This window comes from Medicago sativa, chromosome 5, assembly GCF_051527215.1.
Source record: "Medicago sativa cultivar Bolivia chromosome 5, Bolivia_mono, whole genome shotgun sequence".
NCBI classification, from domain to species: domain Eukaryota; kingdom Viridiplantae; phylum Streptophyta; class Magnoliopsida; order Fabales; family Fabaceae; genus Medicago; species Medicago sativa.
In genome coordinates this window covers 49,347,053-49,370,832 of record NC_140753.1, presented here as the reverse complement: position 1 = coordinate 49,370,832, position 23,780 = coordinate 49,347,053, and the positions used below count along the sequence as shown (strand labels likewise).

The following is a 23,780-nucleotide window of genomic DNA, read 5'->3' as shown; positions in this document are numbered from 1 at the left end:
ATATATTTCAGATTATATTTTTTGAAATACTACAAAAGTGTTTGGATTATATTTGATGAACTGTATATTTACAAGTTTTGGAAAAATCTATTCAAAGTTATATTACTTCCTTCGATTTTAGTGGTTCAGAATGTATACTCCGAAACAAGTGACATATTATATAATCCGAGAAAAAATATTTAGAAAAATAATAGGACGCGCAAAAAACAAATAGTAAAAAAAAAGTGAAAAAGAACATAACCAATACTAATGATATTGACACATTGAAATATTTTAATTTAAAGTTTAATTCTTATATTTAAACACCTTTAAGTTGCATACATATATTTAAAAAAAAAACACTTTATTTTCTCTCTATCATTGTGTACACTATGACCAATTCAAGAATATTGAATTGAGTCTTTAGGGTCTCAACTTGTGCTTTATTTGTGAGCCTCTCTTTATATCACCTTGAGGCATCGAGATGGGTTGAGTTGTAATGGATCAAAACCATAGATTGTCAAAAAAATCATTGTGTACACTATTATTAAAATTGTATTTGTATCGAAAAATAATTGTATCTCTTATTTATCTTACTTACTAAAGCTTGTAAGGTCAAGCTAACCCTAACGCTAAAATTAACCTAGCATTTTCCCTCCCATTTCTAACGCATTAATTCCAGGTTTGACTTCCTTACCCTTAATACACGCCATAAATACATTTAAATTCAGGTTGTTTGACAATTCATTTCATTTAAACCCTTAATACACGCCATAAATTCATTTAAATTCAAGTTGTTTGGCAATTCATTTCATTTAAGGACACAGTTGTTTGGAAAATAAAATAATATGGTTGCAACATTTCAATAATAGAACACAGTTGGAAAATAAGATAATATAGTTGCAAATTTTCAATAATATGGTTTAAAAAAATAAACACGGTTCAAATAAAAGAAATGCATTAAATAATTTTTTTTTTAAATAAACGATATTGCAAATTAAAATAATATGGTTCAAGTCAAATTATCTTTGTTTCTAAAGCTTGTCTGGTCAAGCAATCCCTAACCCTAATTTTTACCTAGCATTTTCCCTCCCATTTCAACGCAATAAATTCGCAGATTTTACCTCCTCACCACTTTGTCATGCAATAAATGTCATTCATTTCAAATTCAATTGTTTGAATTTCTCATTTAAATGTCCTTAAAGCATTTCAAATTCTCACATTTGACCTTCTCACTCCTTTGCCATTCATTAAATGCACTTTTACCATTCATATTAAATCTGAATATTCTCTCCTCATTTAAATGCAATTGTTTGACATTCTTCTTTAAGATCAATCTTTTAAATGCTCATTTACCACACAATATATTCTAACATTTGACCTTCTCACCGCTTTGTCACGCAATGAATTTCATTCACATCAAATCCAAAAAAAATCTCCTCATTTAAATGCAATTGTTTGACCTTCTTCTTTAAGATCAATCTTTTAAATACTCTTTTACCACACAATAAATTCTAACATTTGACCTTCTAACCCTTTGTCATGCAATGATTGTCATTCATATGCTCACGTTCATCTCTTATTATTAAAGTTTAACCCCCTCAGTAGAAATCATCTTCACCCTCTCACGGGTCAGCATAGTCAAGGAAATGTGTGTGTGTGTGTGTGTGTTTTTTTTTTTGAGGTATTTTAGATACACCATATTTTCTTTGAGTCAATCCATGTTTTAGAAATTTCTAATTGGGGTTTGTCAAGTTGTAGATAAAATCGAATTTTAATTGTATTACACGAGATTCAGATGTGGTTAGTTATATGTATTTTTCTTATATGTTTTTAAGTTGTTTCTGTTTTTAATCTCAGACTTACCAATGATGATTTAGAGATGTATTTTTGTTTTATGATTTCAGTAACGTGTAAGATGTTTCCTTATCCTCAGAAAATCTAATGAATATGTCTTTTTTGTGTTAAGTTATATGTCCACCTTTATTTTGATTCAGTATAATATAGTGTATTTGCAAATTATTCCATCTGATATAGTGTTAGAAGAAAATATAAAAGACAAAAAAATTTATGCGCTGACATAGCGTAAACAAAATTTAAATCAGTTAAACAAAGTTTGGATACATCGTTAATACTCAAATTTAAATAAGTTCAACTTATTTTATGATTTTAAGAGAAAGAAGCAAAGTTATAAGACATCAAACAGGTTGAGATAGAAGCAAAGCTACAAGTTAGCAACTATCGGACATCACATAATATATAGTTTAAGCAGGTCACCTACATATAAATTTAGAGGATCTAAAATACTCAAATTTGAACAAGTTCAACTCAGTTTGGATACATTAATAGTATGATCAAGTTTTAAAAAGTTCAACTTATTTTATGATTTTAACATGCATCCATATGAAATTTCAATCCGAAAATGGCCAAGATACTTTTCTATCATTAATTATCCTTTTTTAATGTAAGTTAGTTGGTCGTACGGTAAAGCACACCTGACTATGATTGAATGTATATGTTTGAAACCATTTATTTTAAGTAACATAATGTTGAATGAACGTGCAATCTCTCTTAAGCCTTAGAGGTTAGCATGTCTCAAACATCTAACCTCCACTATCTTCATTCCCATTTAGAGTTTATAAAAATCAAAGATAGTTATATATTCTAATCTAGTAAAAATTTGCTTTGTAAATTGTCCATGTAAATCCAAGAACGTGTTTGCATAAATTGTTCATATCTCTTATTTGTATTTTAATGATGTCATACTCTAACGATGTCAACTTAATACTAATTATGTAATACATCATATTCCTTATGGAACTACTAAATTACAACCCAATTAGACGATATAACTTATTCGTCGCTTTTCTTCCTTGGTTGGACCCGTGCGTCGCACGGGTCGATGTTCTAGTAAATGTTAACCCGTCAAGCTATCATTAACCCTAATTAAACCCTAATTTTAATCTCAAAATTTCCCTCCTTTCTCCACGCAATTAATTTAAAAAATCTTTATTGAAAAAAAGCCTTTGCAGGGATTCGAACCCGGGTCTTATTGGCTTCTTCTCAACAATTTCACCACTAAACCACTAACAATTTTCTTGATTTAATTTTGCTTCCATTAATTGATATGTAATATCAATCGCCCTTTTAAACAATATCCAATATCTCTAATCTTACTTACTAAAGCTTGTCTGGTCAAGCTAACCCTAACCCTAAATCTAACCTAGCAATTTCCCTCCCATTTTAACACATTTAATTCAAGGTTTGACCTCCTCACCCTTTTAACACGCAATAAATTCATTTCCTTTCAAATTCTTTGGCAATTATTCAGGTAATTCATTTCAAATTTAAGGCAATTCATTTCAAATTTGTATGGTATAATTGTAGAATATTTTTCAATCAATTATATATTAACTGCCATTAATAACACACGGTTGTAAATTCCTTCAACAAAAAAAAAACACGGTTGCAAATTTGACTTGAAACATATTTTAATTGGGATGGCAAATTAAAATAATATGTTTTAAGTAAAAAAAAATATGGTTGAAACACGTAAAAAAAATATTTGGTTGAAACACGTAAAAAAAATATGGTTGAAACACGTAAAAAAAAATATATGTTTCAAGACAAATTGGGATGGTATCATATTTAAGGTTCTCCATATATTTTGCACGTTGAATATCTTTCTGATATGATTGTAGAATATTTTTCAATCAATTATATATTAACTGCATTAATATACTACGGTTGCAAATTTCCTTAAAAAAAAAAAAACACGGTTGCAAATTATATGGAGTCTATATTATCATTACCGTAATTGTTTAATTGATTCAGCCTCATTTCTTCTTCCATTATTCTATCATTGATTCAGGAAATGGAGGGTCGTGGTATTGAAACTCTGCTGTCTTATCACTGCTTGACAGGTGATACGATTATTTTCTGTCACAATTACGACGTCTGTTTTCAATATCGTTTCCTATTTTTTTAAAGCTTTATGATGTTGCAGGTCCTTTGCTCAAAAATCCTGCTTCATCCTTTGAAAGTGCTATCAACAAGTATTGTGTGAAGTTTAGGACATACATAGTCGAGTATGATGTTGAAGAGGTGAAGATGATTTAGTCTGACATGTTTAATTTTTTTGTTTAATGTTGTTATCTGTAATGGTTCTAATTGTTTTTGTTGTTGAATCAGAGAACTGTTATGCTACCTAACATGTTCACGAACGACTTTGGGGACCAAGTTCAACGATTTACGACTTTGATTGATGCAAAGAGAAATCAGTTCGAGGTGTTGGTGGAAAGAATTGATGGGTCTGTGTTTTTCTCCAAGGGATGGAAATCCTTGCGTTGGGTTTCTCTCATATTTGTGGATCAAATGAAGTTCGTGATTAAGTTGAAGGATAGGTTTGGCAAAGTGATTAAGCCTCCCGTATTTGATCCTCCTATGCATTTTATGATTGACAAAACAAATGTCCAGACAACTATTGATCCTAATCTCCCCCCTTTCACTCCTTTGATTTCTTATCAACACGATATCAACCACTTTCAGATAGAGTTTGTGAAGAAGTTAACAGAATTTGATGTAGCCAAGGGTTTTTTGGTATGGGAAATGTTTGTTGTGAGCATATTTATATTTACCAGCGCCTGTCTTTTTTTGTTAGGTTGTTGACATGTTAATTTATTTTCCGTGTTAGGTGATGATTTATGAAGGAGAAGTTGCGAAGATGATGGATATCAGAACTACTTCTATCAAATTGGAGGATGATTGGGGAAATGGCTGGGATTGCGTGTTGATTTTTGCTCTAACATATATGATAAAGTTTTTATTCCAAGATTAACTTTGACACCGTCTGATACTAGAATTCCTTTCAAGTTTCAACGAAAGCAATTTCCGCTTACCGTTTCTTTTGCAATGACTATAAACAAAAGCCAAGGTCAATCTTTGAAATGTGTTGGCGTATATTTGTCATCGCCTATCTTCTCTCATGGTCAATTGTATGTGGCTTTGTCAAGGGTTACTTCAAGAGAAGGTTTGAAGATATTAATATTCGATGATGATGGTGAAGACACTGATGTAACGTCTAATGTAGTTTATCACAAAGTTTTTCGCAATGTATCCTAAATTGTGTACTTGGAAGGATTGACCGGAATTAAACTTCTTCATTGTTAATTATTTATGACCGACAATTTCCCTTAAGTTGTGTACTTTCTATGATTTAACAGAATTAAAGTTCTTCTATTTCTATGATTCATAGCTTTGAATGTATCATAAATTTTGTACTCTCTATGTTTTACAACTTGTTATTATATTTATTATGACTTATTCTACTATAGTATAATATTGACTTAGGTGAAATTGTGAGTTTCTACATGAAAATAAGACCCGTGCGTCAGCACGGGTCATAGTTCTAGTCTCTTATTTATAAATGTTAACCCGTGAAGCTATCCTTAACCCTAATTAAACCCTAATTTTAACCTCAAAATTTCCCTCCTTTCTCCACGCAATTAATCTAAAAAATATTTATTGAAAAAAGCCTTTGCAGGGATTCGAACCCGAGTCTTAATGGCTTCTTCTCAACCATTTGACCACTAAGCTATTGACAATTTTCTCTTACTTATAAATCTTAACTCGTCTCGCAAAATTAAACTTAATTTTAACCTAATTCCCTCGCCTAATTTCCCTCCACACTTTTGCATTTAATGTTTATCTACAGTCAAGTTATGTTTCTAATTTCATGCGAAAATTAAGTCCTATTTTTTCTCTTACTTATAAATCTTAACCCGTCTCGCAAAATTAAACCTAATTTTAACATAATTCTCTCGCCTAATTTCCATCCACATTTTTGCATTTAATGTCAAATATTTACTTTCTAAAATATTATGTTATGTTATAGTACCAAGGACGATGTTATGGAAATATTATGTTATGATACTGTATCAACGTATATGCTTGATATTTTGAACTTCAACTAAACTATTTTGTTACCTATTACCGTCAAATATTACCTTCTATATGACCCATGTGTTAGCACGGGTCAATGGTCTAGTTATAGTAACACCAATCACACTACGAGTTTGCATTAGTGTATATTTTTCCAGCAAACTTTTCGTGAATTCTACACATTTGGGTAAGAGCAATGATATTTGAACAACCATTTGCTAACAATTTTTATGACAACCTCTTTTTTCTCTCTTCTCATTGGTCAAAAACAATGGAGAGAGAAAAAGGAAGAGAGAGAGAGTAAGAATATAATGTGAGTATGATAAGAAAGTTGTTTAAAATTTGTCAAAAAAGGTTGTACAAATATCATTTCTCTTTGCGTAAATGATGTCACACCACTAGCTTGCATTTATATATGTTTGGGAAACACAACAGATGGGGACAAGGAGTGTAAGAGAGGTGTTAATATTAGGATCAAATAATTTAGTTAAATGAAGATAACCGTTAGACTTAGCATATAGTTTTTGATTTTGTCGTCCATTTGAGTCCTATAAGATTGAATAGATTAGACTTTGCAGTTGCATGTATATCCAATTTACACCAAAAATATATAGTTTTTTTTGGGATCGGAAAAGTTCGATTATAGTTGAAAGTTCTTTAATATTGCTTTCTCTTTTTCCTGCCATAAGTGTTCAACAAACTTCTCTAAATACATGTAAACTCTCATTGTTATTCATAATTTGCCTAATCTATTGGTTTGGAATACAGATGTCGGTTGTAAAATGGTTATTTCTCGTTGGATTTTTTTATGTAAGTTCAAAACAAAACAATCAAGAATAGAAGTTTGAGATAAACCTACTAGATATACTAACAAAAATCAGTTACTAACGAGATCTTTGCCTTTGATATTTTCTCAGTTGTAATGCTCTTCATGAAAAAAAATTTACCCTACCATTACTACACACCTTGTGCTTGGATGATTCATTCATTTTACTTCTTCAAAAAGGAAAAATTTATCAACCAGATTTTGATATTGGTATCAGAATTTTAATCAACTCATTATTGAGTGAGTCAAAAGCAAGTTTTCAATGGTCACAAAACTAAAATTAAAACAAGTAAATAGTAGAATTAACTTTTTATTCATTTTTGAAATAAAGGAAGGTGAAATAATTACTTTGTAAGTGTGCCTATGATATTTATATTTTATCTATCTTGTATTAGTAAAAGAACAATTTGTGAGTCAAATTCTTATGAACTTAACCAAGTGTCTTAGTAAGAATTTTATAAAGAAGGCCAAGTGTCTTCTTAAGAGTTTGAAAATTGCTCTTTAGGTATCTATGGTTTGCTATCAAACACTTGAAAATGATCATTTTATCCTCAACGGTAATTGACTATCGTTCAAGAGACTTTTTAAATTAGTTAAACTGATTTAAAAAGTGATTGGATAGATCTAGAAAGTGTCGAACGATACTTAACTACTGATTTATGACGAACGACACTTAACTACCACTCAACGTAACAGTAGTTTCAATTTTCAGTAATTAAAGGGTGCCTAAAGAGCAACCTTTTTGTACAAAATAAATTAGACTAAACAAGAAAGCAGTCTATGTTTAATTAAATGGAGAGAAGTTTGGGCTTTTAGAATTCAAGGCTTGAAAAACATATGGATCACTATTTGAAAATTGCTTTTTTTACAAAGAATACTTCCAATTGACACAAGTAAATGACCTTAATGCCCCTGACGGTAGTTAACTACCGCTGGAAGATACGTCGGCAGTTAACTACCGCTGTGTCCCAGCGGCAGTTAACTGCCGCTGCATTCTGTATGTTAAAAACGCATAAAACTTCCAGTAAGTTAACAACACAGACTTGCAAGTTCAAACCAACACAAACCCAACTTCACCCCACATTCAACTGCACAGATTTGAAGCAAATTTCTTCAAGTAATTACACAAGTAAGTAACTTTCTTCCTATTTACATGTAATGTAGGTTGTTTAGGGTGTTAGTTTTCAAAAATTTTAGCAAAATGTTTAGGGTTTAGGTTAGGTTTAAAAATTGCAAATTATGATAGAATTAGATGTTGTTTAGGATTGTTTAAGCTGACATTGTTGTTTAGAGTAGGTTTTGGTACAATGTAGTTGAATTTGATTTTGAATTAACACTAATTGTGCTAGTATTTTAAAATGCACTTAAGGTGTTTGATGAAAAGCCTAAGTGAAATAATCTTGCTTTTTTGTGATTTTTTTTCTTCCAAATATGTTAAATTTAATAATGTATATATGTATCTGGTATTATGGTTATGAATTGCGATTAGTGTTGGTGTTGGTTATGAGTTGGCTATGAATTGAGATTAGCGTAAGTGTTGGTTATTAGTTGTTTTTATAAAGAACTTAAAACTACTCTGAGTAATGCATGTATATGTACAATGTTCTGTTACAGATTCAATATATTATTAACTACGTGTATGTGTAAATATGAGACGTTTTAAAATATGTGTATGTGTACTTATAAATTTTCTTTGAAGTACATGCATTCTCTAAATATTTGTATCTGTACATGCATTCTCTGAATTGATAGAACTAATATTAATATATGTTTTTAAATTTGTTTTGTACAGATATGGCTAGGGATACGGATGAGCGGCAGCGGGTTATTAGAGAGGATAGGATGCGGAAAGGTAAAGAGGCAAGTACCGCTAGTGCTCGGAGAGAAAAGAGGGCTGAAGACCCGTATGTCCCTAAGACTCGGAAGCGCAGGGACCCGAGGATACATGGAGAGGGCTCACAGGCACATGTGGATGACTCCCAGGTGGTTGATCCGACACCAGCGCATGCTTATGCGGATGAGGGTTTTGTTGGATATGATCGGATAGAGGAGGAGAGGATGTTTTTTCAGCCGCTGCAGGACGAGGCAGAGGATGAGGGGGTGCCACAAGATGTTATTGAGGATTATCTTGTGGCAAATAATACTGTTCCTGAGGGTGAGCCTGAGGCGGCGACTCAGACACGACGTCGTCGTGTTCCATTGATACTGTCGTATCCTGCTGGAGAGCCTCCCTTTCATGGAGGACCTGAGACCATGTCACTATTGACCGACTACGCGAGGCACGTGGCGAACCCTCTTTGGGTGAACCATAATGATATAAGTGTTTAAATTGTTTAAAATTCTTTAAATGCTTTAAAGTGATTATTTAAAATATTATGTAGCGTAAGTGTTTGAATTATTAAATATAATGTAGCGTAAGTGATTTATTTATTTAAAATAATATAGCGTAAGTGATTTATTTATTTAAAATAATGTAGCGTAAGTGTTTTATTTATTTAAAATAATGTAGCGTAAGTGTTTTAATTATTAAATATAACCTAGCGTAAGTGTTTTAATTATTAAATATTATGTAGCGTAAGTGTTTTAATTATTAAATATTATGTAGCGTAAGTGTTTTATTTATTTAAAATTATGTAGCGTAAGTGTTTTATTTATTTAAAATAATGTAGCGTAAGTGATTTATTTATTTGAAATAATGTAGCGTAACTGATTTATATATTTAGAAGAATGTAGCGTAAGTGAATTAATTTATTTAATATTATGTAGCGTAAGTGTCTGAATCATTTAAAATAGTGACAATGTCTTAATTAATTTGAATTTCAGATGTGGCATGATCAAGTGGGTCACAAGAGCATAAATGCAATGAAAAGGTTGAAAGAGCTTGATAAGCTGGAGGCGGCTTTGAGGTGGTTTTGGGAGCCTATGGAGGGGTCTGGCCTCCAGGGTTTGATACACACTGGGTATTCGACTGTGACCCATGCCATGATACGTGCTCTATGCGAGAGGTGGCACATGGAGACCAGTAGTTTTCATCTACCTGTGGGGGGAGATGACGGTCACTTTGGACGATGTGCATAATCTCTTGCACATTCCTATTTACGGCCACATGCTGGACCACGACGAGGCGATGGATAGGGACCGTTCAATTGATCTGATGACCAGGTTGTTGGGTATGTCAGATGCTGATGCCAGAGCTGAGGTTAGGAATGAATCTCCTGGTCATATCAGTTATCCCGCACTGAAGCGGGTTTATGAGGAGCACCTGACAGAGGCTAGACGACTTGAGGATCCACAGTCGAGGGAGGAGCTGCAGGAGAGAGCCATGAGGAGGGCGTGGTGTGTGAGGAGTTTCCTACTATATCTCGTCGGTTGTGCGCTGTTCACTAACAAAACGAACAGACACATCGACTTGATATATCTTGATTGCATGGCGGACTTGGGGGCGATTGGGAAGTGGTCATGGGGAGGGATGACCTTAGCATACCTGTACGCGTATCTGGATGATTATGTTATCTTGAATAACAGAACGATGGCTGGCTGTACGACTCTTTTTATGGTAATAATTTAATCTTTATCTTAATTTCTTTATGAATTTATTAGAGTAAATGATATTATCATGTTAGATTATTTTATAATGTTTTAGATTTATTGAATATTTAACTTGAATAATTATTTTTGTGTATTATTTATTTTGTTGCAGGGATGTGTTTTATCTTGGTTTTCGGGTGTCAAACATTGATTATGTTTGAACCTTTTAAACCGGTGATATCTTATTTTTTCTTGGGAAGGGAAAAAGTAAGCAAAACCCTTGAGAATCGAGGTCCGGGAGTTGTTTTCGCTACGGGAAGGTGTTAGGCACCCATAACGACTATAGTATCCTATAGGAACCGTCTTTAATTTCTACGCGCGCGCTTTATTTTTAAATGCTACTTGAAAAGTATTTATTAAACCTAAAAGTTTCTAAGTGAAGAATTGGAGGGAGAAGAATGTTTTTGGAATTTTATTTTATTTGAATTGAAGGAATTTTGATTCCTTGCCTACGTACCCGATTAAGGGATCAAATCCACCGTAGTTCTCTCTCAAAAATGTTTTTGTTTTTGTTGGTTGATTTTAAGTTTGAAAATGGAGTTTGAAGAATAGAAAGAGGCCTCAAGGGCATGAGATTGGAAAATTATGAGGTTGAATTAGTCATTTGCAAAAACAAGTCAAAGTATGATTATTTTCATTGGATTTTTGATTAAGAAAATAAAAGGAAAATTCAATGGGATGTTGGATCCCAAGGTTTATTTGGAAAAGATTTGAGTGAAGTTGTTCACATTTGTTTGGAAAATTGGTTTTTTTCTAAGTATAAGTCCTAGGCATTCATCTAAACATACAATCCTAAACATACATCTAAACATGCATATTCTAGCTATATTATAGTGGTGTGTGTGCATGTGTCGGTGCTTGTGTCGGTGTACATCATTAGAGTCCATTGTCCTTTACATCACACCCTAGATACATTCTATGGCCTCTTTGCCAAGAAATTAAAAGCATGAAAGTAAAATATTACAAGAATTCCTAAATCTTTACATTCTAATTTTTGCATGAAATTGAAACTTAAAGTGCAAGAAATTAAAGTGAATGAGGTGATGAAGTATGGAATGCTCATAATGTATGAAACAATGAACAAATGGTTAGTAGCACAAGATATAAAGCAAGTCAAATCTATCATCACAAAAGTAATGAAAATTAGCATAAAAAATAAGCAAAAACAATGTGAAATAGGCCTAAAATCTCATCACCAATGCAAGACTAGAGTATGACCTATAATCCTCACAACTCAACATACTTTCAAGGCATAAAAATCCAGGTTCTAAAATGAGGATCCAAGTGTCATTGTAAACTTTGCATTTTTATGTGAATTTAGACCTATTTGCACCATTTATTCACAAAACAAAACTTGCCAAGCAAGCAACCAATCATCACATGCACATGTCCAGTAAAAAACACATTCAAACAGTAGTAAAAACCCCATAAAATCATCCATCATGAACCACAAACATTTATCAAGGATTGGAATTGGAAACAAGCAAATTTTCATCAATTTTTAGCACAAAATATCACAAAATAGTAAGAAAATTAACTACATTATTTTTGTCAATTTTTAACATGCAACAATTATCACAAAAATACCACCAAACTATCAAGAAACATGCATGAAATTTTTTGGAGTTTTAGAGAATTTTTAACCACAAAAAACATGTAAATTTCACAATTTTTTTACAAAAATAGTAAACAATTGACAAGAAAATATCACACAATTTTTAACCAAGATTCAACATATGACAATATTACAAAAATATCAAGAAAATGATTAGGAACACATAGGAATTTTTTTAGGAATTTTTAAAGGTTTTTTTTTAGGCCAAAAAGTGCAAGAAAATTACTAATTCTAACAAAAATAAGAAAAAAAATGCTTCAAATACTTTTCTCAGGCTTTAACACAAAACAATGTCACAAAAATGTTAAGAAAAATATCAAGAATATGTAGAAAAATTTTTAGGATCTTTGTAAACAAGTTTGGACAGACAGAGGTACAAATAGCAATTTTTATAGCAAGAAAGCAGAAACAGGGGGGTGGATATAACAATCAGGCAAAGAAAAGCAAAAAAATGTTGGGCTTTGGGTACATGGAGCGGGTTATGGGTCATGGCTTGGGTCTGGATTGGATCCATGGGTCAACCACAAGCTAAAAACGTGTGAAGCTTCTTCTTCTTCACATCGTTCCATTCTTTCTTTTCCCATCGCAAACAAAACACAGAGTTCCCCTCTTAACCATTCCCTGAATCACCTTTCTCTAACCTACCATCAATCGTCCCTCATCCCCAAGCACACAAGAATGAACGCAGGTGCAAAACAAGAAAACGCAAACACTAACAATAACGGCTTCGAATCTGACGCGAAAATGGAGGAATAAAACGAATTCGTACATGGAACCACAATCGATTTGGACAGACAACAATTACGGGCACAATATTGGTCATTGAATCCAAGAAGAGGAAGTGAGGATACCTTAGGAAGATCGGAGAAGTAGAGGACTTCGGACGGAAAGCGGCAACAACAATTCTGATTTCGCCAGAAACTTCGTTGATCTGAACCTTTGCAAGCTTGATCTTGGACGATTCTTCTCTTCTTTGATCACGTCTTGTTCGAATATTGAAGCTCAGATTCTGTTTTCTTGTTCCAATTCTTTCTTGCTTCAGGTTCGGTCCTATGATTTGTTCCTTTACCCTTGGCTTCAGCTTCGTCCTCTTCTTCTTTGGTTTGGCCTTGAATCCGTTCGGAGCTTGTGCGTTTCGATGTTGTTGAATTCAGAAGGTGATTGATGAAGGTCTTTGATGGTGGTTGAGTGGTTGGAATGGTGGTTTGCCGTGGTGGAGTGGTGGTGGATTGTGTTGGTTACGGTGATGTTAGGAGGTTATTAGGGTGGTTGTTATGGAGAAGGTTGTGGTGGTTTTGGAATTGTAATGATGAAGATTGGGTGGTTTTTGGTGGTTAAGGTGGTTAGTTATGGAGGAGGAGTGGTGGAGAGAGAAAGTTGTTATGGTGGTGGAGTGGTGGTTGGAAAAGTTGGTTAGGGTGATGAAAGAAAATGAACATGTGAGGGAAAGGAAAAGAGGGAAAAGAGAGAAAAATTTTATGACTTTTTTTTTGTGGAATTTTGTAAAAATGATTGGTGAATGAATGAATTGACCCTTTGACCAATTTATAGGCTAAGTCATTAGCCTTGGACCAATAGGATAGAGACATGTGGCACTTGACTTGTAACAAACTTTTGTGGACCAATAACATTTGGACACATGGCACTTGGACTCTAAAAAAAAGGATTAAAATGCAAATAACCAAAGTGCGCGGACTAAAATGAAAATTAAAACTAAAATTGAATTGAAAAAGTAAATCGAAAATTAACGTAAAAAATGAGACGATTAAAAACAACAAAGCAGATTAAAACGAATCGGAAATATTATGTGAAATGACCAAAACGCCCCTAGGGACTAAAACGACTAAAAACGACTCAAATGCAATTTTAAAATGATTTTTTAACAAGGGATTAAAGCAAGAGCTTATTCAAACAAATTAAAAGACTCAGAGACAAATTTTAGAATTTAAACAGGGTTTTAACGCATGAAAAGACTAAAATGCCCCTAGGGGCAAAACTGACTCAAAATGACTTCAAATGCAATTTTTGAAATGGGTTTTGACATAGAATGAAACAAAGACTTATTCAAACCACTTGAAAAGACTCAAACAAAATTTTAAAAGACTGAAAGAACTTTTGACATAGGAAATGACTAAAATACCCTTCTATGTGAATTTTTGCAAATACCATTGAAATAAAATGCAGAGAAAGATGCAATTAATCAGAGACATATCAAATGACTTATAATGCAAGAAAAGAAGAATTGAACAAGTATTTTTTAGGTCCAAAATTAGGGTATAACAGGATGGATTTTGGAGCATTTTCCAGGTCCTTACCCAAGGAAGCGTAACCCGGAGTGGGAGCCGCAGAGACCATGTGCTGGGAGATGGCTTACTAGCAGGGGACATAAGGATGTGCACCATTACCGCCAACGCCTGGATCGCTTGGAGGTGGATGACGTCAGATTTTCTACCTGTGGTGATCACAGAGACGTGCACCCATTTCAGATCTTGTGCACTTACTCGGGATGGCTCATGTGCGGGAAGGATAGGGTGTATCGTCATTTACCTGAGCGGGTAAAGAGACAGTTATCCTTTGTGCAAGACATTCCCAGACATCCGTCAGATGTCCCTCTGGTGCCTACACAGATGCTGACCACTGTGTTGATGGACGCTCAGCCATGGTTATTCACTGTTTGGGGAGATGGGTGTGAGAGACCATGGCAGCATGCTCTTGGCTACATGGCTTGGTATGCCAGAGTCTCTCACCCTCGCATTCTCCCACCTGCTGAAGGATCCCCTCCCAGGCCGACGAACGTGGAGCAGATCATAGAGGAGGAGCATGCCAGGGAGATGCCTGACACACTGACGATCGTCCGGGATGTGGCGCACATAGCTGATGATATTGTGGCCAGGAAAGCCGAGATGAGCAAAGAGGAGATTGTCCAGGAGGTCATGCGGATAGCTAGTGCTACTCGCCCTGCCCTTACTTATCAGATTGCCAGGCGGCGCAGGGGGCAGCAGAGGCATGGTAGGCAGGGCTGATTATTATTAGGATTTTTTTATGTATTTTTTGACTATGATGATCATGATGTATTATTATGACATGTTCCGTACATTTTCCTATTTCTATGACATATACGTACGTTCGTTTTATATCATTTCTTGCGTTTTAATTTTACCATGTTCCTGTTAAATATTGGATGAATATGTTTAGGTATCAATTGGTTATTATATGAAAATTTTAGAAGAATTTTCAAGTGGTTATTTGATGAAAATCTTAGATGAAAATGAATATGAAAATGAAAATTGGTTAGGAAAGAGCTTCTGGAAAATGGTCAAGCACGTAGCGGCAGTTAACAACCGCTGACTTCAGCTTCAGCGGTTGTTAACAACCGCTGAGTTCTAGCGGCTGTTAACTGCTGGCGTATCATGTAGCGATTGTTAACTTCCGTTGGGGATATTAACGTCATTTACTTGTGTCAATAGGGAGTATTCTATGTCAGAAAAGCAATTTTCTCACTATTTTACAACAACATTTGACGGCTCTGTTTGGTAAAAATAGCGGATAGCTGATAAGTTAGCTGATAGCTTTTAGCTGATAAGCTAGCTGATAGCTTTTAGCTGATAGCTTATAGCTGATGACTGATGACTGATAGCTGATAAGCTAACTAAAGTGTTTCGTAAAACTAGCGGTTCAATTAGCTGATAAATGTAAAATGACATAAAGGGCATTCTTAGTTCATACTAATAAATTTATTTTCAATTCATAATAAAATTTATTCTGTAAAAATATCATAATTAAATCTATATCAATTAATATAAATTTATTTTAAAAGGACATTTTAATTTATAATATAAATTAATAAATGTAAAATGACATAAAGGGCATTCTTAGTTCATACTAATAAATTTATTTTCAATTCATAATAAAATTTATTCTGTAAAAATATCATAATTAAATCTATATCAATTAATATAAATTTATTTTAAAAGGACATTTTAATTTATAATATAAATTAATTTTTCTTAGCTAAAATTTATATTCTATTAAGTGTTTATACGTTATAAAAAATGTTAAACATAATAAAAAAACACCTAATGTATTATCATATTTTTTAATTGGCTTGCCAAGATGTATCTATACTATATATAAAGGAAACTACCCCTTTCAACACACTTTTGGGTTGGAATTTTCTTTCCAAAAATACCCTTAATTTTAAATACAAATAACACATGTAACAAATAGATAAGAATAAATTTAAATATTATAACAAATGTAACAAACACAATATGAATACATGTATATCTTTTTTTTCCTATATCATTTAAAAAATATAAAGTAAATTACATTCCCCTCCCCTCAAAGATGCTTGAATTACACTCCCTTCTCAGCTTTTTTTTTTTAATAAATACTTACTTTTTAATATCGTTCATAATTTTTAAACGTTACCGCAATAAAAAAGCGGAAATACGGGCACGAAGTGCCCGTTTTTCGCTAGTTATCTATAAATAATATTATCTAAAAATATGTAGCTTTCATAAGAGGAAAAAAAATTACCAACACGTGTTGTTAAGTTATCGTGAAAAAAAAGGTTATCGTAAGACAAAAAAAAGTACAAAAAAATCTATACACAATGTTATTACGCTATCGTAAAAAAATAAACATTGGAGAATTATCGAGTAATTTAATGCAATGGTTAGATGCAATTACCAAAATACTCCCTCCGTTTCAAAATGAGTGTCGTTTTAGGTGTTTACACACATATTAAGAAATGCAATGATTAAAAGAAAGAGAATGGTTATTTTACCAAATTATCCTTATTAACTAGTATTGGTTAGTTTTAAAAGTAATATTTTAGAAGTAGTGTACAGAGTATTAATTGGATGATACAATTGAAAAGAAAAAGTTGTTATTGCATTGGAAACTGAAAGTGACATTCATTTTGAAACAAATTTTTTTGGCTAAAGCGACACTCATTTTGAAACGGAGGGAGTATTAATTATAAAGGATAAAGTTGAATTTTGCTTTGAAAAATAAGGGTAAAAATGGAAGAAAAAATGAGAAGCTAAAAACTATAAGCTCAAACGCTACTTGAAGTAGCTTCTGAAAAATAGCTTATAAGCTCCTGAAATAAGCTATAAGCTCGTTGTAAAGAGCGTTACCAAACAGAGCTATTTTTTGTCAAACGAACTTATAAAATATGAGCTAAAATCTAAAAGCTCTTTTTTGGTGTTACCAAACAAGCCGTCATTTACCGTATATGATTTTGAGAATTTCTTTTCTCACCATACTCACTTCTCACGACAGAGCATTGAAAAATGGCACTATTAATGACTTAGGGGGCACACTTTTCACAGTCTTAATTCAAGGAGGTTAATATTCAATGAGTAAAGAGACATTTTAAAAAGTGGAATGAATAGTAGGACATGCATCACAAATAGCTTATTACTACACTTTCCACGTCATGCACTAAATAGAAGTTCCAAAGACCTTATCACAGTTGGAAAATTCTTGGGTGGTCCATGACCAAGAAAGTTGCATTTGGACACACATAGAAAAAATTTTGGATGGTCCATTTTCTCTCTCTTCTTCTCTTTAGATGTGATGGCATGTCACACATTGGTTGGTTGTGATTGGTTGTGACCAAATAAAATGCTTTGGTCTAGTGACCACCCAAGAATGTCTCATCACAGTTAGCACAAATGATCAACTTACAAAGAGGGTCGCATTCTCCAGAGCTTCACTTGATCAGAGGGTCAAATAATCTAGAGGATTACTTATCCAGGGGGTCAATTTCTCAATAGTACTAACATCACACGTCGCAGCATGACATTTTGTAGTTTAATATTTATTCTAAGATAAAATGCATGCTTAAATTTTGCTTAATAAAATTGAATCTATCTTTAGCTAAAGGTTATATAAGATATAAGTTTATTGATGATCTGTATTAATAAATTTTATACCAAAGATCCTTTTCTGAACATAGTATCTTATGAAATGATGTATAATTTCAATATTCTTTGTTCTAGAGTGTGAGATAGGGTTTATAGAAAGACAAATAGCAACAATATTATCACATAAATTTGGAATGCTACTTTCACTTACGGGTAGTCTTCAAGCTAATATTTGACAAAAAAATATGTTTGATACAACTTGCAGTTAAGGTGTATTTTGCTTCTGTTGTTGACAGTGCAATTGTCTGTTGTCTTTTGCTTGCCTAAGAGATAAGGTTTTCATCAGTGAACTGGCAACTTTCATTGGTGCTTTTTCTTTCTATTTTATCTCTAGCGTAATCAGTATCTCATAATCCAATTAGCTTACTAATACTACCACTAAAGAATAATGTGCATAACATTATTCATGATAAAAACATAAAAAGAAGATAGAAAATTAGTAAATTTGTAACAACTTTCTGGCTTAAATTTTTTGGTTAAGTGACTTAACAACTTTTATATATAGGATACTATCATCCTTTAAAGAATACTTTGCAACATTGTGCATGATTAAACCATAAGGACATAAAATTAGAAAATTTGTAATAACTTTTTTTACTCCAAGAAAACCCTGCTTAAGTGACATAATAAACTATTATATATATAAGATAAGATACTATCATCTTTTAAAGAATAATTTAATTTGCAACATTATGTACATAATAAAACCATAAAAAAGACATAATAAGGAAATTTGTAACAATTTTTTTTTACATAAAATGCTGCTTAAAAGGCTTAACAACTTTATATATAAGATACCTCTAAAAAAAAGTTATATACAAGCTAAGATATAGAAGATACTATCAACCTTTAAAGACTAATTTGCAACATTATGTGCATGGTAAAAACATTTAAAAAATAATAAAATAAAGAAAATTGTTTCAACTTTTTTGACTCCAAAAAGTTGCTTAGTTTTCTCGATTTTTATATAAGATAACACTAACCATACTTTGACTCTAAAAGTTGTTTAAGAGTAGGGATGTCAATGGGTACCCATGGGTACGGATAGTATGATACCCGTCCCCGCCCCGTTGGATAAATATGATACCCGTACCCGCCCCATACCCTCGTGGGTACCCACTATGCGGGTACCCGCGGGTATTGAGGTATCCATGGGTATTCATGGGTACCCATGGATTTTTGAATTTATTTATTTTTTTGGTACAAATAATAACTTTTATTAATTACCTACCAAAAACTTCAACTTTTAAACATTCATACATAATCCATTCAAAATTTCATAAATCATACATAATCCATAGAAAATTTATGATTCTTATATAATCCATAGAATATGTTTTATGATGTGAATGAAGTGAAAATGGTGAACTTAATAAGATGAATTAAAAAAATTAAAAATAAAAATAGGTTATTAATGAGAAATCTTAGGTGGGCGGTAAAATTTCCTTCAATAAGGTAACAACTTTAAGTAATAACATAAGATATATAAGATAATTTAGTAATTTACTTAACTCATTATCGGGTATGGGTACCCGTGGGTATGGATACAATCAAATCCATGTCCATATCCATATAATAATGGGTAGTCAAATACCCGTTATTATACCCGTGGATACCCGTTTAGCTACCCGCCCCATGCCCGTGACGGATTTTACCCACGGATACCCGTGGACATGGGTATTTTTGCCACCCCTATTTAAGAGACTTAAGAACTTTTATATACAAGATAAAAAAAAACTAGGGAATTAAAGTTCAATAAGAAAATAGGAAATTTAGGTTCAATTGGTTAAAATAAATATAAAATTACAATACTAACCCAGGTTTTACCTCCAAAAGTTCTTTAAGAAACTTAAGAACTTTTATATATGAGATAAGATAAGATAATGCCAAAAAAGAAAGGAAGTTCAATTTGTTCAAATAGATATAAAATTACAATATTAACCCTATTTTTGTCTTTAAAAGTTGCATAAGAGACCTAAGGAGTTTTATATATAAGATAGTAAACAACAATATTAACCCTGTTTTTGGATCCAAAAGTTGGTTAAGAGACTTACAAACTTTTATATATAACATATATAAGATTAGCTTGGCTCCACAATTTATTTAAGAGACTTAAAAACTTTTATATCATATTTGTTTCTCATTTTATATCATTTTTAGTCTCATTTTAAATATTAATCAAATTAAATTTTATAATATATTATATTTATAAATTATTTTAACCTCTAAATTTTTGAATATGATAACTACTTTCGGGTATAGGTTAACTAGCTTATGGGTAGAGTTATCAAACATGAGCCAGACAAATGGATCGACCTATTAACCCACATTTTTGGACAGGTTGGTCATAAGAAAAGTTATCCAAAATGCACTCCGGTTTTTTTTGTCCTATCCAATTTGACCAATATAAAATTTGGATTGGGCGAGGTTATCCCATCAGACTATAGGTCGGACCACAATCAACATTTTCATTTGATTTTTGTTAAACAATACATCATCTTTTTTTTTAAAAAAAAAAAACTTCTAATTTATAAATTATTAATAAAAAGTTATTTAAATATATAAACTTAGTTAAAATGGATAAGTTTAGCTAAAGAATTAAATTTTTTAAAGTTTATAAATTATAAATTATTAATTTGATTCAATCGAAGGAATAAATCTAGAATTTAATTAATATTCAATGTTTTTTTTAACAAAATTTTAAAAAACTTCTAATTTATAAATTATTAATAAAAAGTTATTTAAATATTTTTAAAAAACTTCTAATTTATAAATTATTAATAAAAAGTTATTTAAATATATAAACTTAGTTAAAATGGATAAGTTTAGCTAAAGAATTAAATTTTTAAAAGTTTATAAATTATAAATTATTAATTTGATTCAATCGAAGGAATAAATCTAGAATTTAATTAATATTCAATGTTTTTTTTAACAAAATATTCAATGTTAATGTAAAAATTATTTACACTTCTATGTCGAACCATTTTTTTTTTGTGGTGGCCGGGGTTTGAACCCCGGACCTTGCATATATTATGCATTGTTCATACCAACTGAGCTAAGCTATCCAATAGGTAAATGTGAGAAACTAATATATAAAAAAAAGACAAAAAATAGTGAAAAAATATATTAAAAAAAAAGATAAATAAAGTTGGACTGGTCGGACTGGCCCATGGTCCACATGGATTGGGCCGTGATCTAAAATATGTGGCCAAACTATAAATGGGTTGGGGCCGGTTTAGCCCATTTATCTAGCCAGGCCTCCTAAACCGAACTAGTCTTGGCAGGGCAAGTCCATTTGACAACTCTGCTTATGAGTTATCTACTGTAAGTATATATAACATTGACTTATCTTTCTTTCTTTTTTTTTAAAAGAAAGATACTTATAACATTTCAATAGATAGCAACTCATTAATACATAGCAGTACATCAATAAAAGTATGGGGACAAAGAATGTGGTCACTCTAACTAATGTATGAGCTACCTCATTCACTTGTCTTCGACTAAACTCGACATGAAGATTTGTTAAAAATAAGCTACAACAACGTATACATTTATCTAATATAGTACCGACTTATGTAATGTTATGATTCCCGTTTTTGAAGTAGTCTACAACTATCTTCGCATCTAACTCCAAATCCAAATGGTGAACTTGTAGATCATGCACCCAATTGATAGCATGAAGCAATCCTAAGGCCCCACCAATTTCCATGGAGCAAATAGGTTGTGACCAAAGCGTCGGGCAAGAAGTGAAGAACAAATTTTTCTTCATTATCCCTTAATCACATGTCAAACCTTGTACAGTTCAGCATGATGGAAAAGGAAGCGTTGATGCTGCACTTTAGACGCCCTATTACTGGTGATTGCCAACGAGACGACTTATCTATTATCTGCCACTTTTCTTAAAAAAGAAGAATACCTTAACTTTTTTATTATTTTATCAATCCTTGGAATTAATTACATAGAGAGCAGTGAGAGATGGTACATAATGTTAGAATGTCTTTGTTAAGGTTCATCCCAATGTGAACTGAATATACGCCAAATTAAGGGCCAGCCAAAAGCTTAAAATATAAGATTGGAACTTTGTGATATCCTTGGATCACGTGACGACTTGTTTCTCTTTACGCAAAATGCACGTTCATCTTTGTTACATTGTACACTATATCCATCTATATCTACTAAAGTAAAGCTAGAGAATTGAGTCCCAAGCTTTGGATATTGCTTCTTTCTACACTATCCCAACTTCGAGCCTTGGACCTCAAGCTCTTGTTCTTTACGAGATTCTAACGTATATGTGTATCAAAGTTATTTGGTAAACCTCTTCAGAAAAAGTTATCTGCTAAACTATCTTCAATTACAAGACAATATGAAATCCCCTAAAAAGAATATATTGATGAAGTAAAATGATATGTGAAAAGAAGACAAAAAAAAAAATAACGAAAATATCCATCCCTAAATAAATTTCAGTGAAATTGATATTTTTTTGGTACAACTTTTTTCTGTTTCTTTTTGACAAAAAAAAAAAATATATTTTACATTTTATTATTAGATAATTTTTTTAGAGGATTGATATTTGCTTAAGCATGACATAAACGACTATGAATACGATTTTTATCCATATTACTACTATAAACCCTTTCAGAAAAAAATAGTGATCACTATTCTATGTTCATGCTGTTAGTTTTAATTCAATTTAGTTTAGATGATTTGTGTTTTAATCAAGGTTTGTTTGGTTAAAACACATAGTAACCAAGTTGGTTATTAGTTTGTTACATTTTTAGCTAGATTTTAGCAAAGGTAGTTAGGGTTTGGAAGATAACTTGTTTCTTAAGCTACATAACTAAACCATGTATATAAACTTTTTGTATGTGTAATTCACAATCTAATGAATTCACAATCTAGATACTTCTAATCTTCTGATTATATTCTCGCAAATTCCTATAATCAAAACCCTAAAAACCCTAGCTTGCATTGCAAGCATTTTGTGCTGCGCTAACACATTTAAGCTGAGAAACAACATCATCACTAATTCAAAACAAATCCATAATTTTTTTTTTTTGAAGGGAGAACAATGTATTATGTATTAGAAACTCTTAAAAAATATAACTTCATGCTCATAATTTGACTTAAATGTGGGATAAGAAAACCCTTTTTTTTAAGGAAAACTTAAGATATGATACAAACACAAAAATTAATGGATTACATATGTAATTTTGTCAGAAAATACTACTTTTTATTTATAATAAGTTAGTTTGAGTTGAGTCAAAAAATTTGACATTTCTTGACTCATTTGTTGTCATGAGCGAGGCGCATGCCATGGGATCTGAACCTCTAGTTAAACCTTTCTCACTCTTTTTTATGGAATCTTATCAAATCAATGGAGAGAGTGTTTAGAAAACTTAGAGGCTAAGAATTGTGTGTCTTTGGCGGAGATTTATGGGTTAGGAAACATTATAAACCCCTTGAAAAATTGAAAATCTTACTCTTAGCAAGCTTTGCTTAGTTATTAGGTATGTTGTTATTGTTGGTTGAGACAACTTTGGTTTTAGTTGCTACTAACTCTTACTCCACACATATCTAAATTTATTGATGTAATTTGATTTTTGAATTCACAACACTCCCTCATGAAAGTTCCATTTCCATATAATGGACCTAAGGCCAGTAAGGAAAACGTCATCAAAGGTTCATGTATTTCATTCCTGATCTTATTAGAGGTGATGAGGTTTAATTAAAAGGGGACATTTTGACTTATGTTAAACGCCTATAATGTAAGACTCATAATAGTGGTTTACTCGATCGAATTGCTTTTTTCCTTTTCTTTTGCCTAGGAATTTCTTTCACGCTGTATATGTATATCTCACTTTTTTCTTTTTTACAATTGTATATCACGTTATAAGGA

The 23,780-nt window shown here is 32.1% G+C and overlaps 3 protein-coding genes across 3 annotated transcripts in view; all 3 read left to right on the top strand.

Annotated features, from left to right (window-relative positions):
* The window catches only part of LOC146922666 (uncharacterized), a 29,903-nt gene extending 24,870 nt beyond the window's left edge, over positions 1-5,033 (top strand). Inside the window, exons 2-6 of the mRNA XM_085711592.1 lie at positions 3,814-3,902; positions 3,986-4,083; positions 4,171-4,578; positions 4,673-4,797; positions 4,913-5,033. Of these exons, the coding sequence (XP_085567718.1) occupies positions 3,814-3,902; positions 3,986-4,083; positions 4,171-4,578; positions 4,673-4,797; positions 4,913-5,033 (841 nt within the window). The remainder of the gene's footprint in view (positions 1-3,813; positions 3,903-3,985; positions 4,084-4,170; positions 4,579-4,672; positions 4,798-4,912) is intronic.
* A 3,506-nt stretch (positions 5,034-8,539) lies between these two features.
* Positions 8,540-9,823, top strand: LOC146922665 (uncharacterized). The gene is made up of 2 exons (XM_085711591.1): positions 8,540-9,046; positions 9,569-9,823. The coding sequence occupies exons 1-2, from the start codon at positions 8,540-8,542 to the stop codon at positions 9,821-9,823; spliced, it is 762 nt and encodes a 253-aa protein (XP_085567717.1).
* A 28-nt stretch (positions 9,824-9,851) lies between these two features.
* On the top strand, positions 9,852-14,971 carry LOC146922664 (uncharacterized). The gene is made up of 2 exons (XM_085711590.1): positions 9,852-10,284; positions 14,256-14,971. Exons 1-2 carry the CDS (start codon positions 9,852-9,854, stop codon positions 14,969-14,971), a joined length of 1,149 nt encoding a protein of 382 aa, XP_085567716.1.
* Positions 14,972-23,780: the final 8,809 nt, after the last annotated feature.

What these genes read in the sequence shown, in the direction of transcription:
- LOC146922664 (XM_085711590.1), top strand. Translation starts at nt 9,852, where the DNA reads ATGCTGGACCACGACGAGGCGATGGATAGGGACCGTTCAATTGATCTG. An exon ending in TAACAGAACGATGGCTGGCT is followed by an intron (nt 10,285 to 14,255) that starts GTACGACTCTTT and finishes AGCATTTTCCAG; the next exon opens with GTCCTTACCCAAGGAAGCGT.
- LOC146922665 (XM_085711591.1), top strand. Translation starts at nt 8,540, where the DNA reads ATGGCTAGGGATACGGATGAGCGGCAGCGGGTTATTAGAGAGGATAGG. An exon ending in ACGTGGCGAACCCTCTTTGG is followed by an intron (nt 9,047 to 9,568) that starts GTGAACCATAAT and finishes TTTGAATTTCAG; the next exon opens with ATGTGGCATGATCAAGTGGG.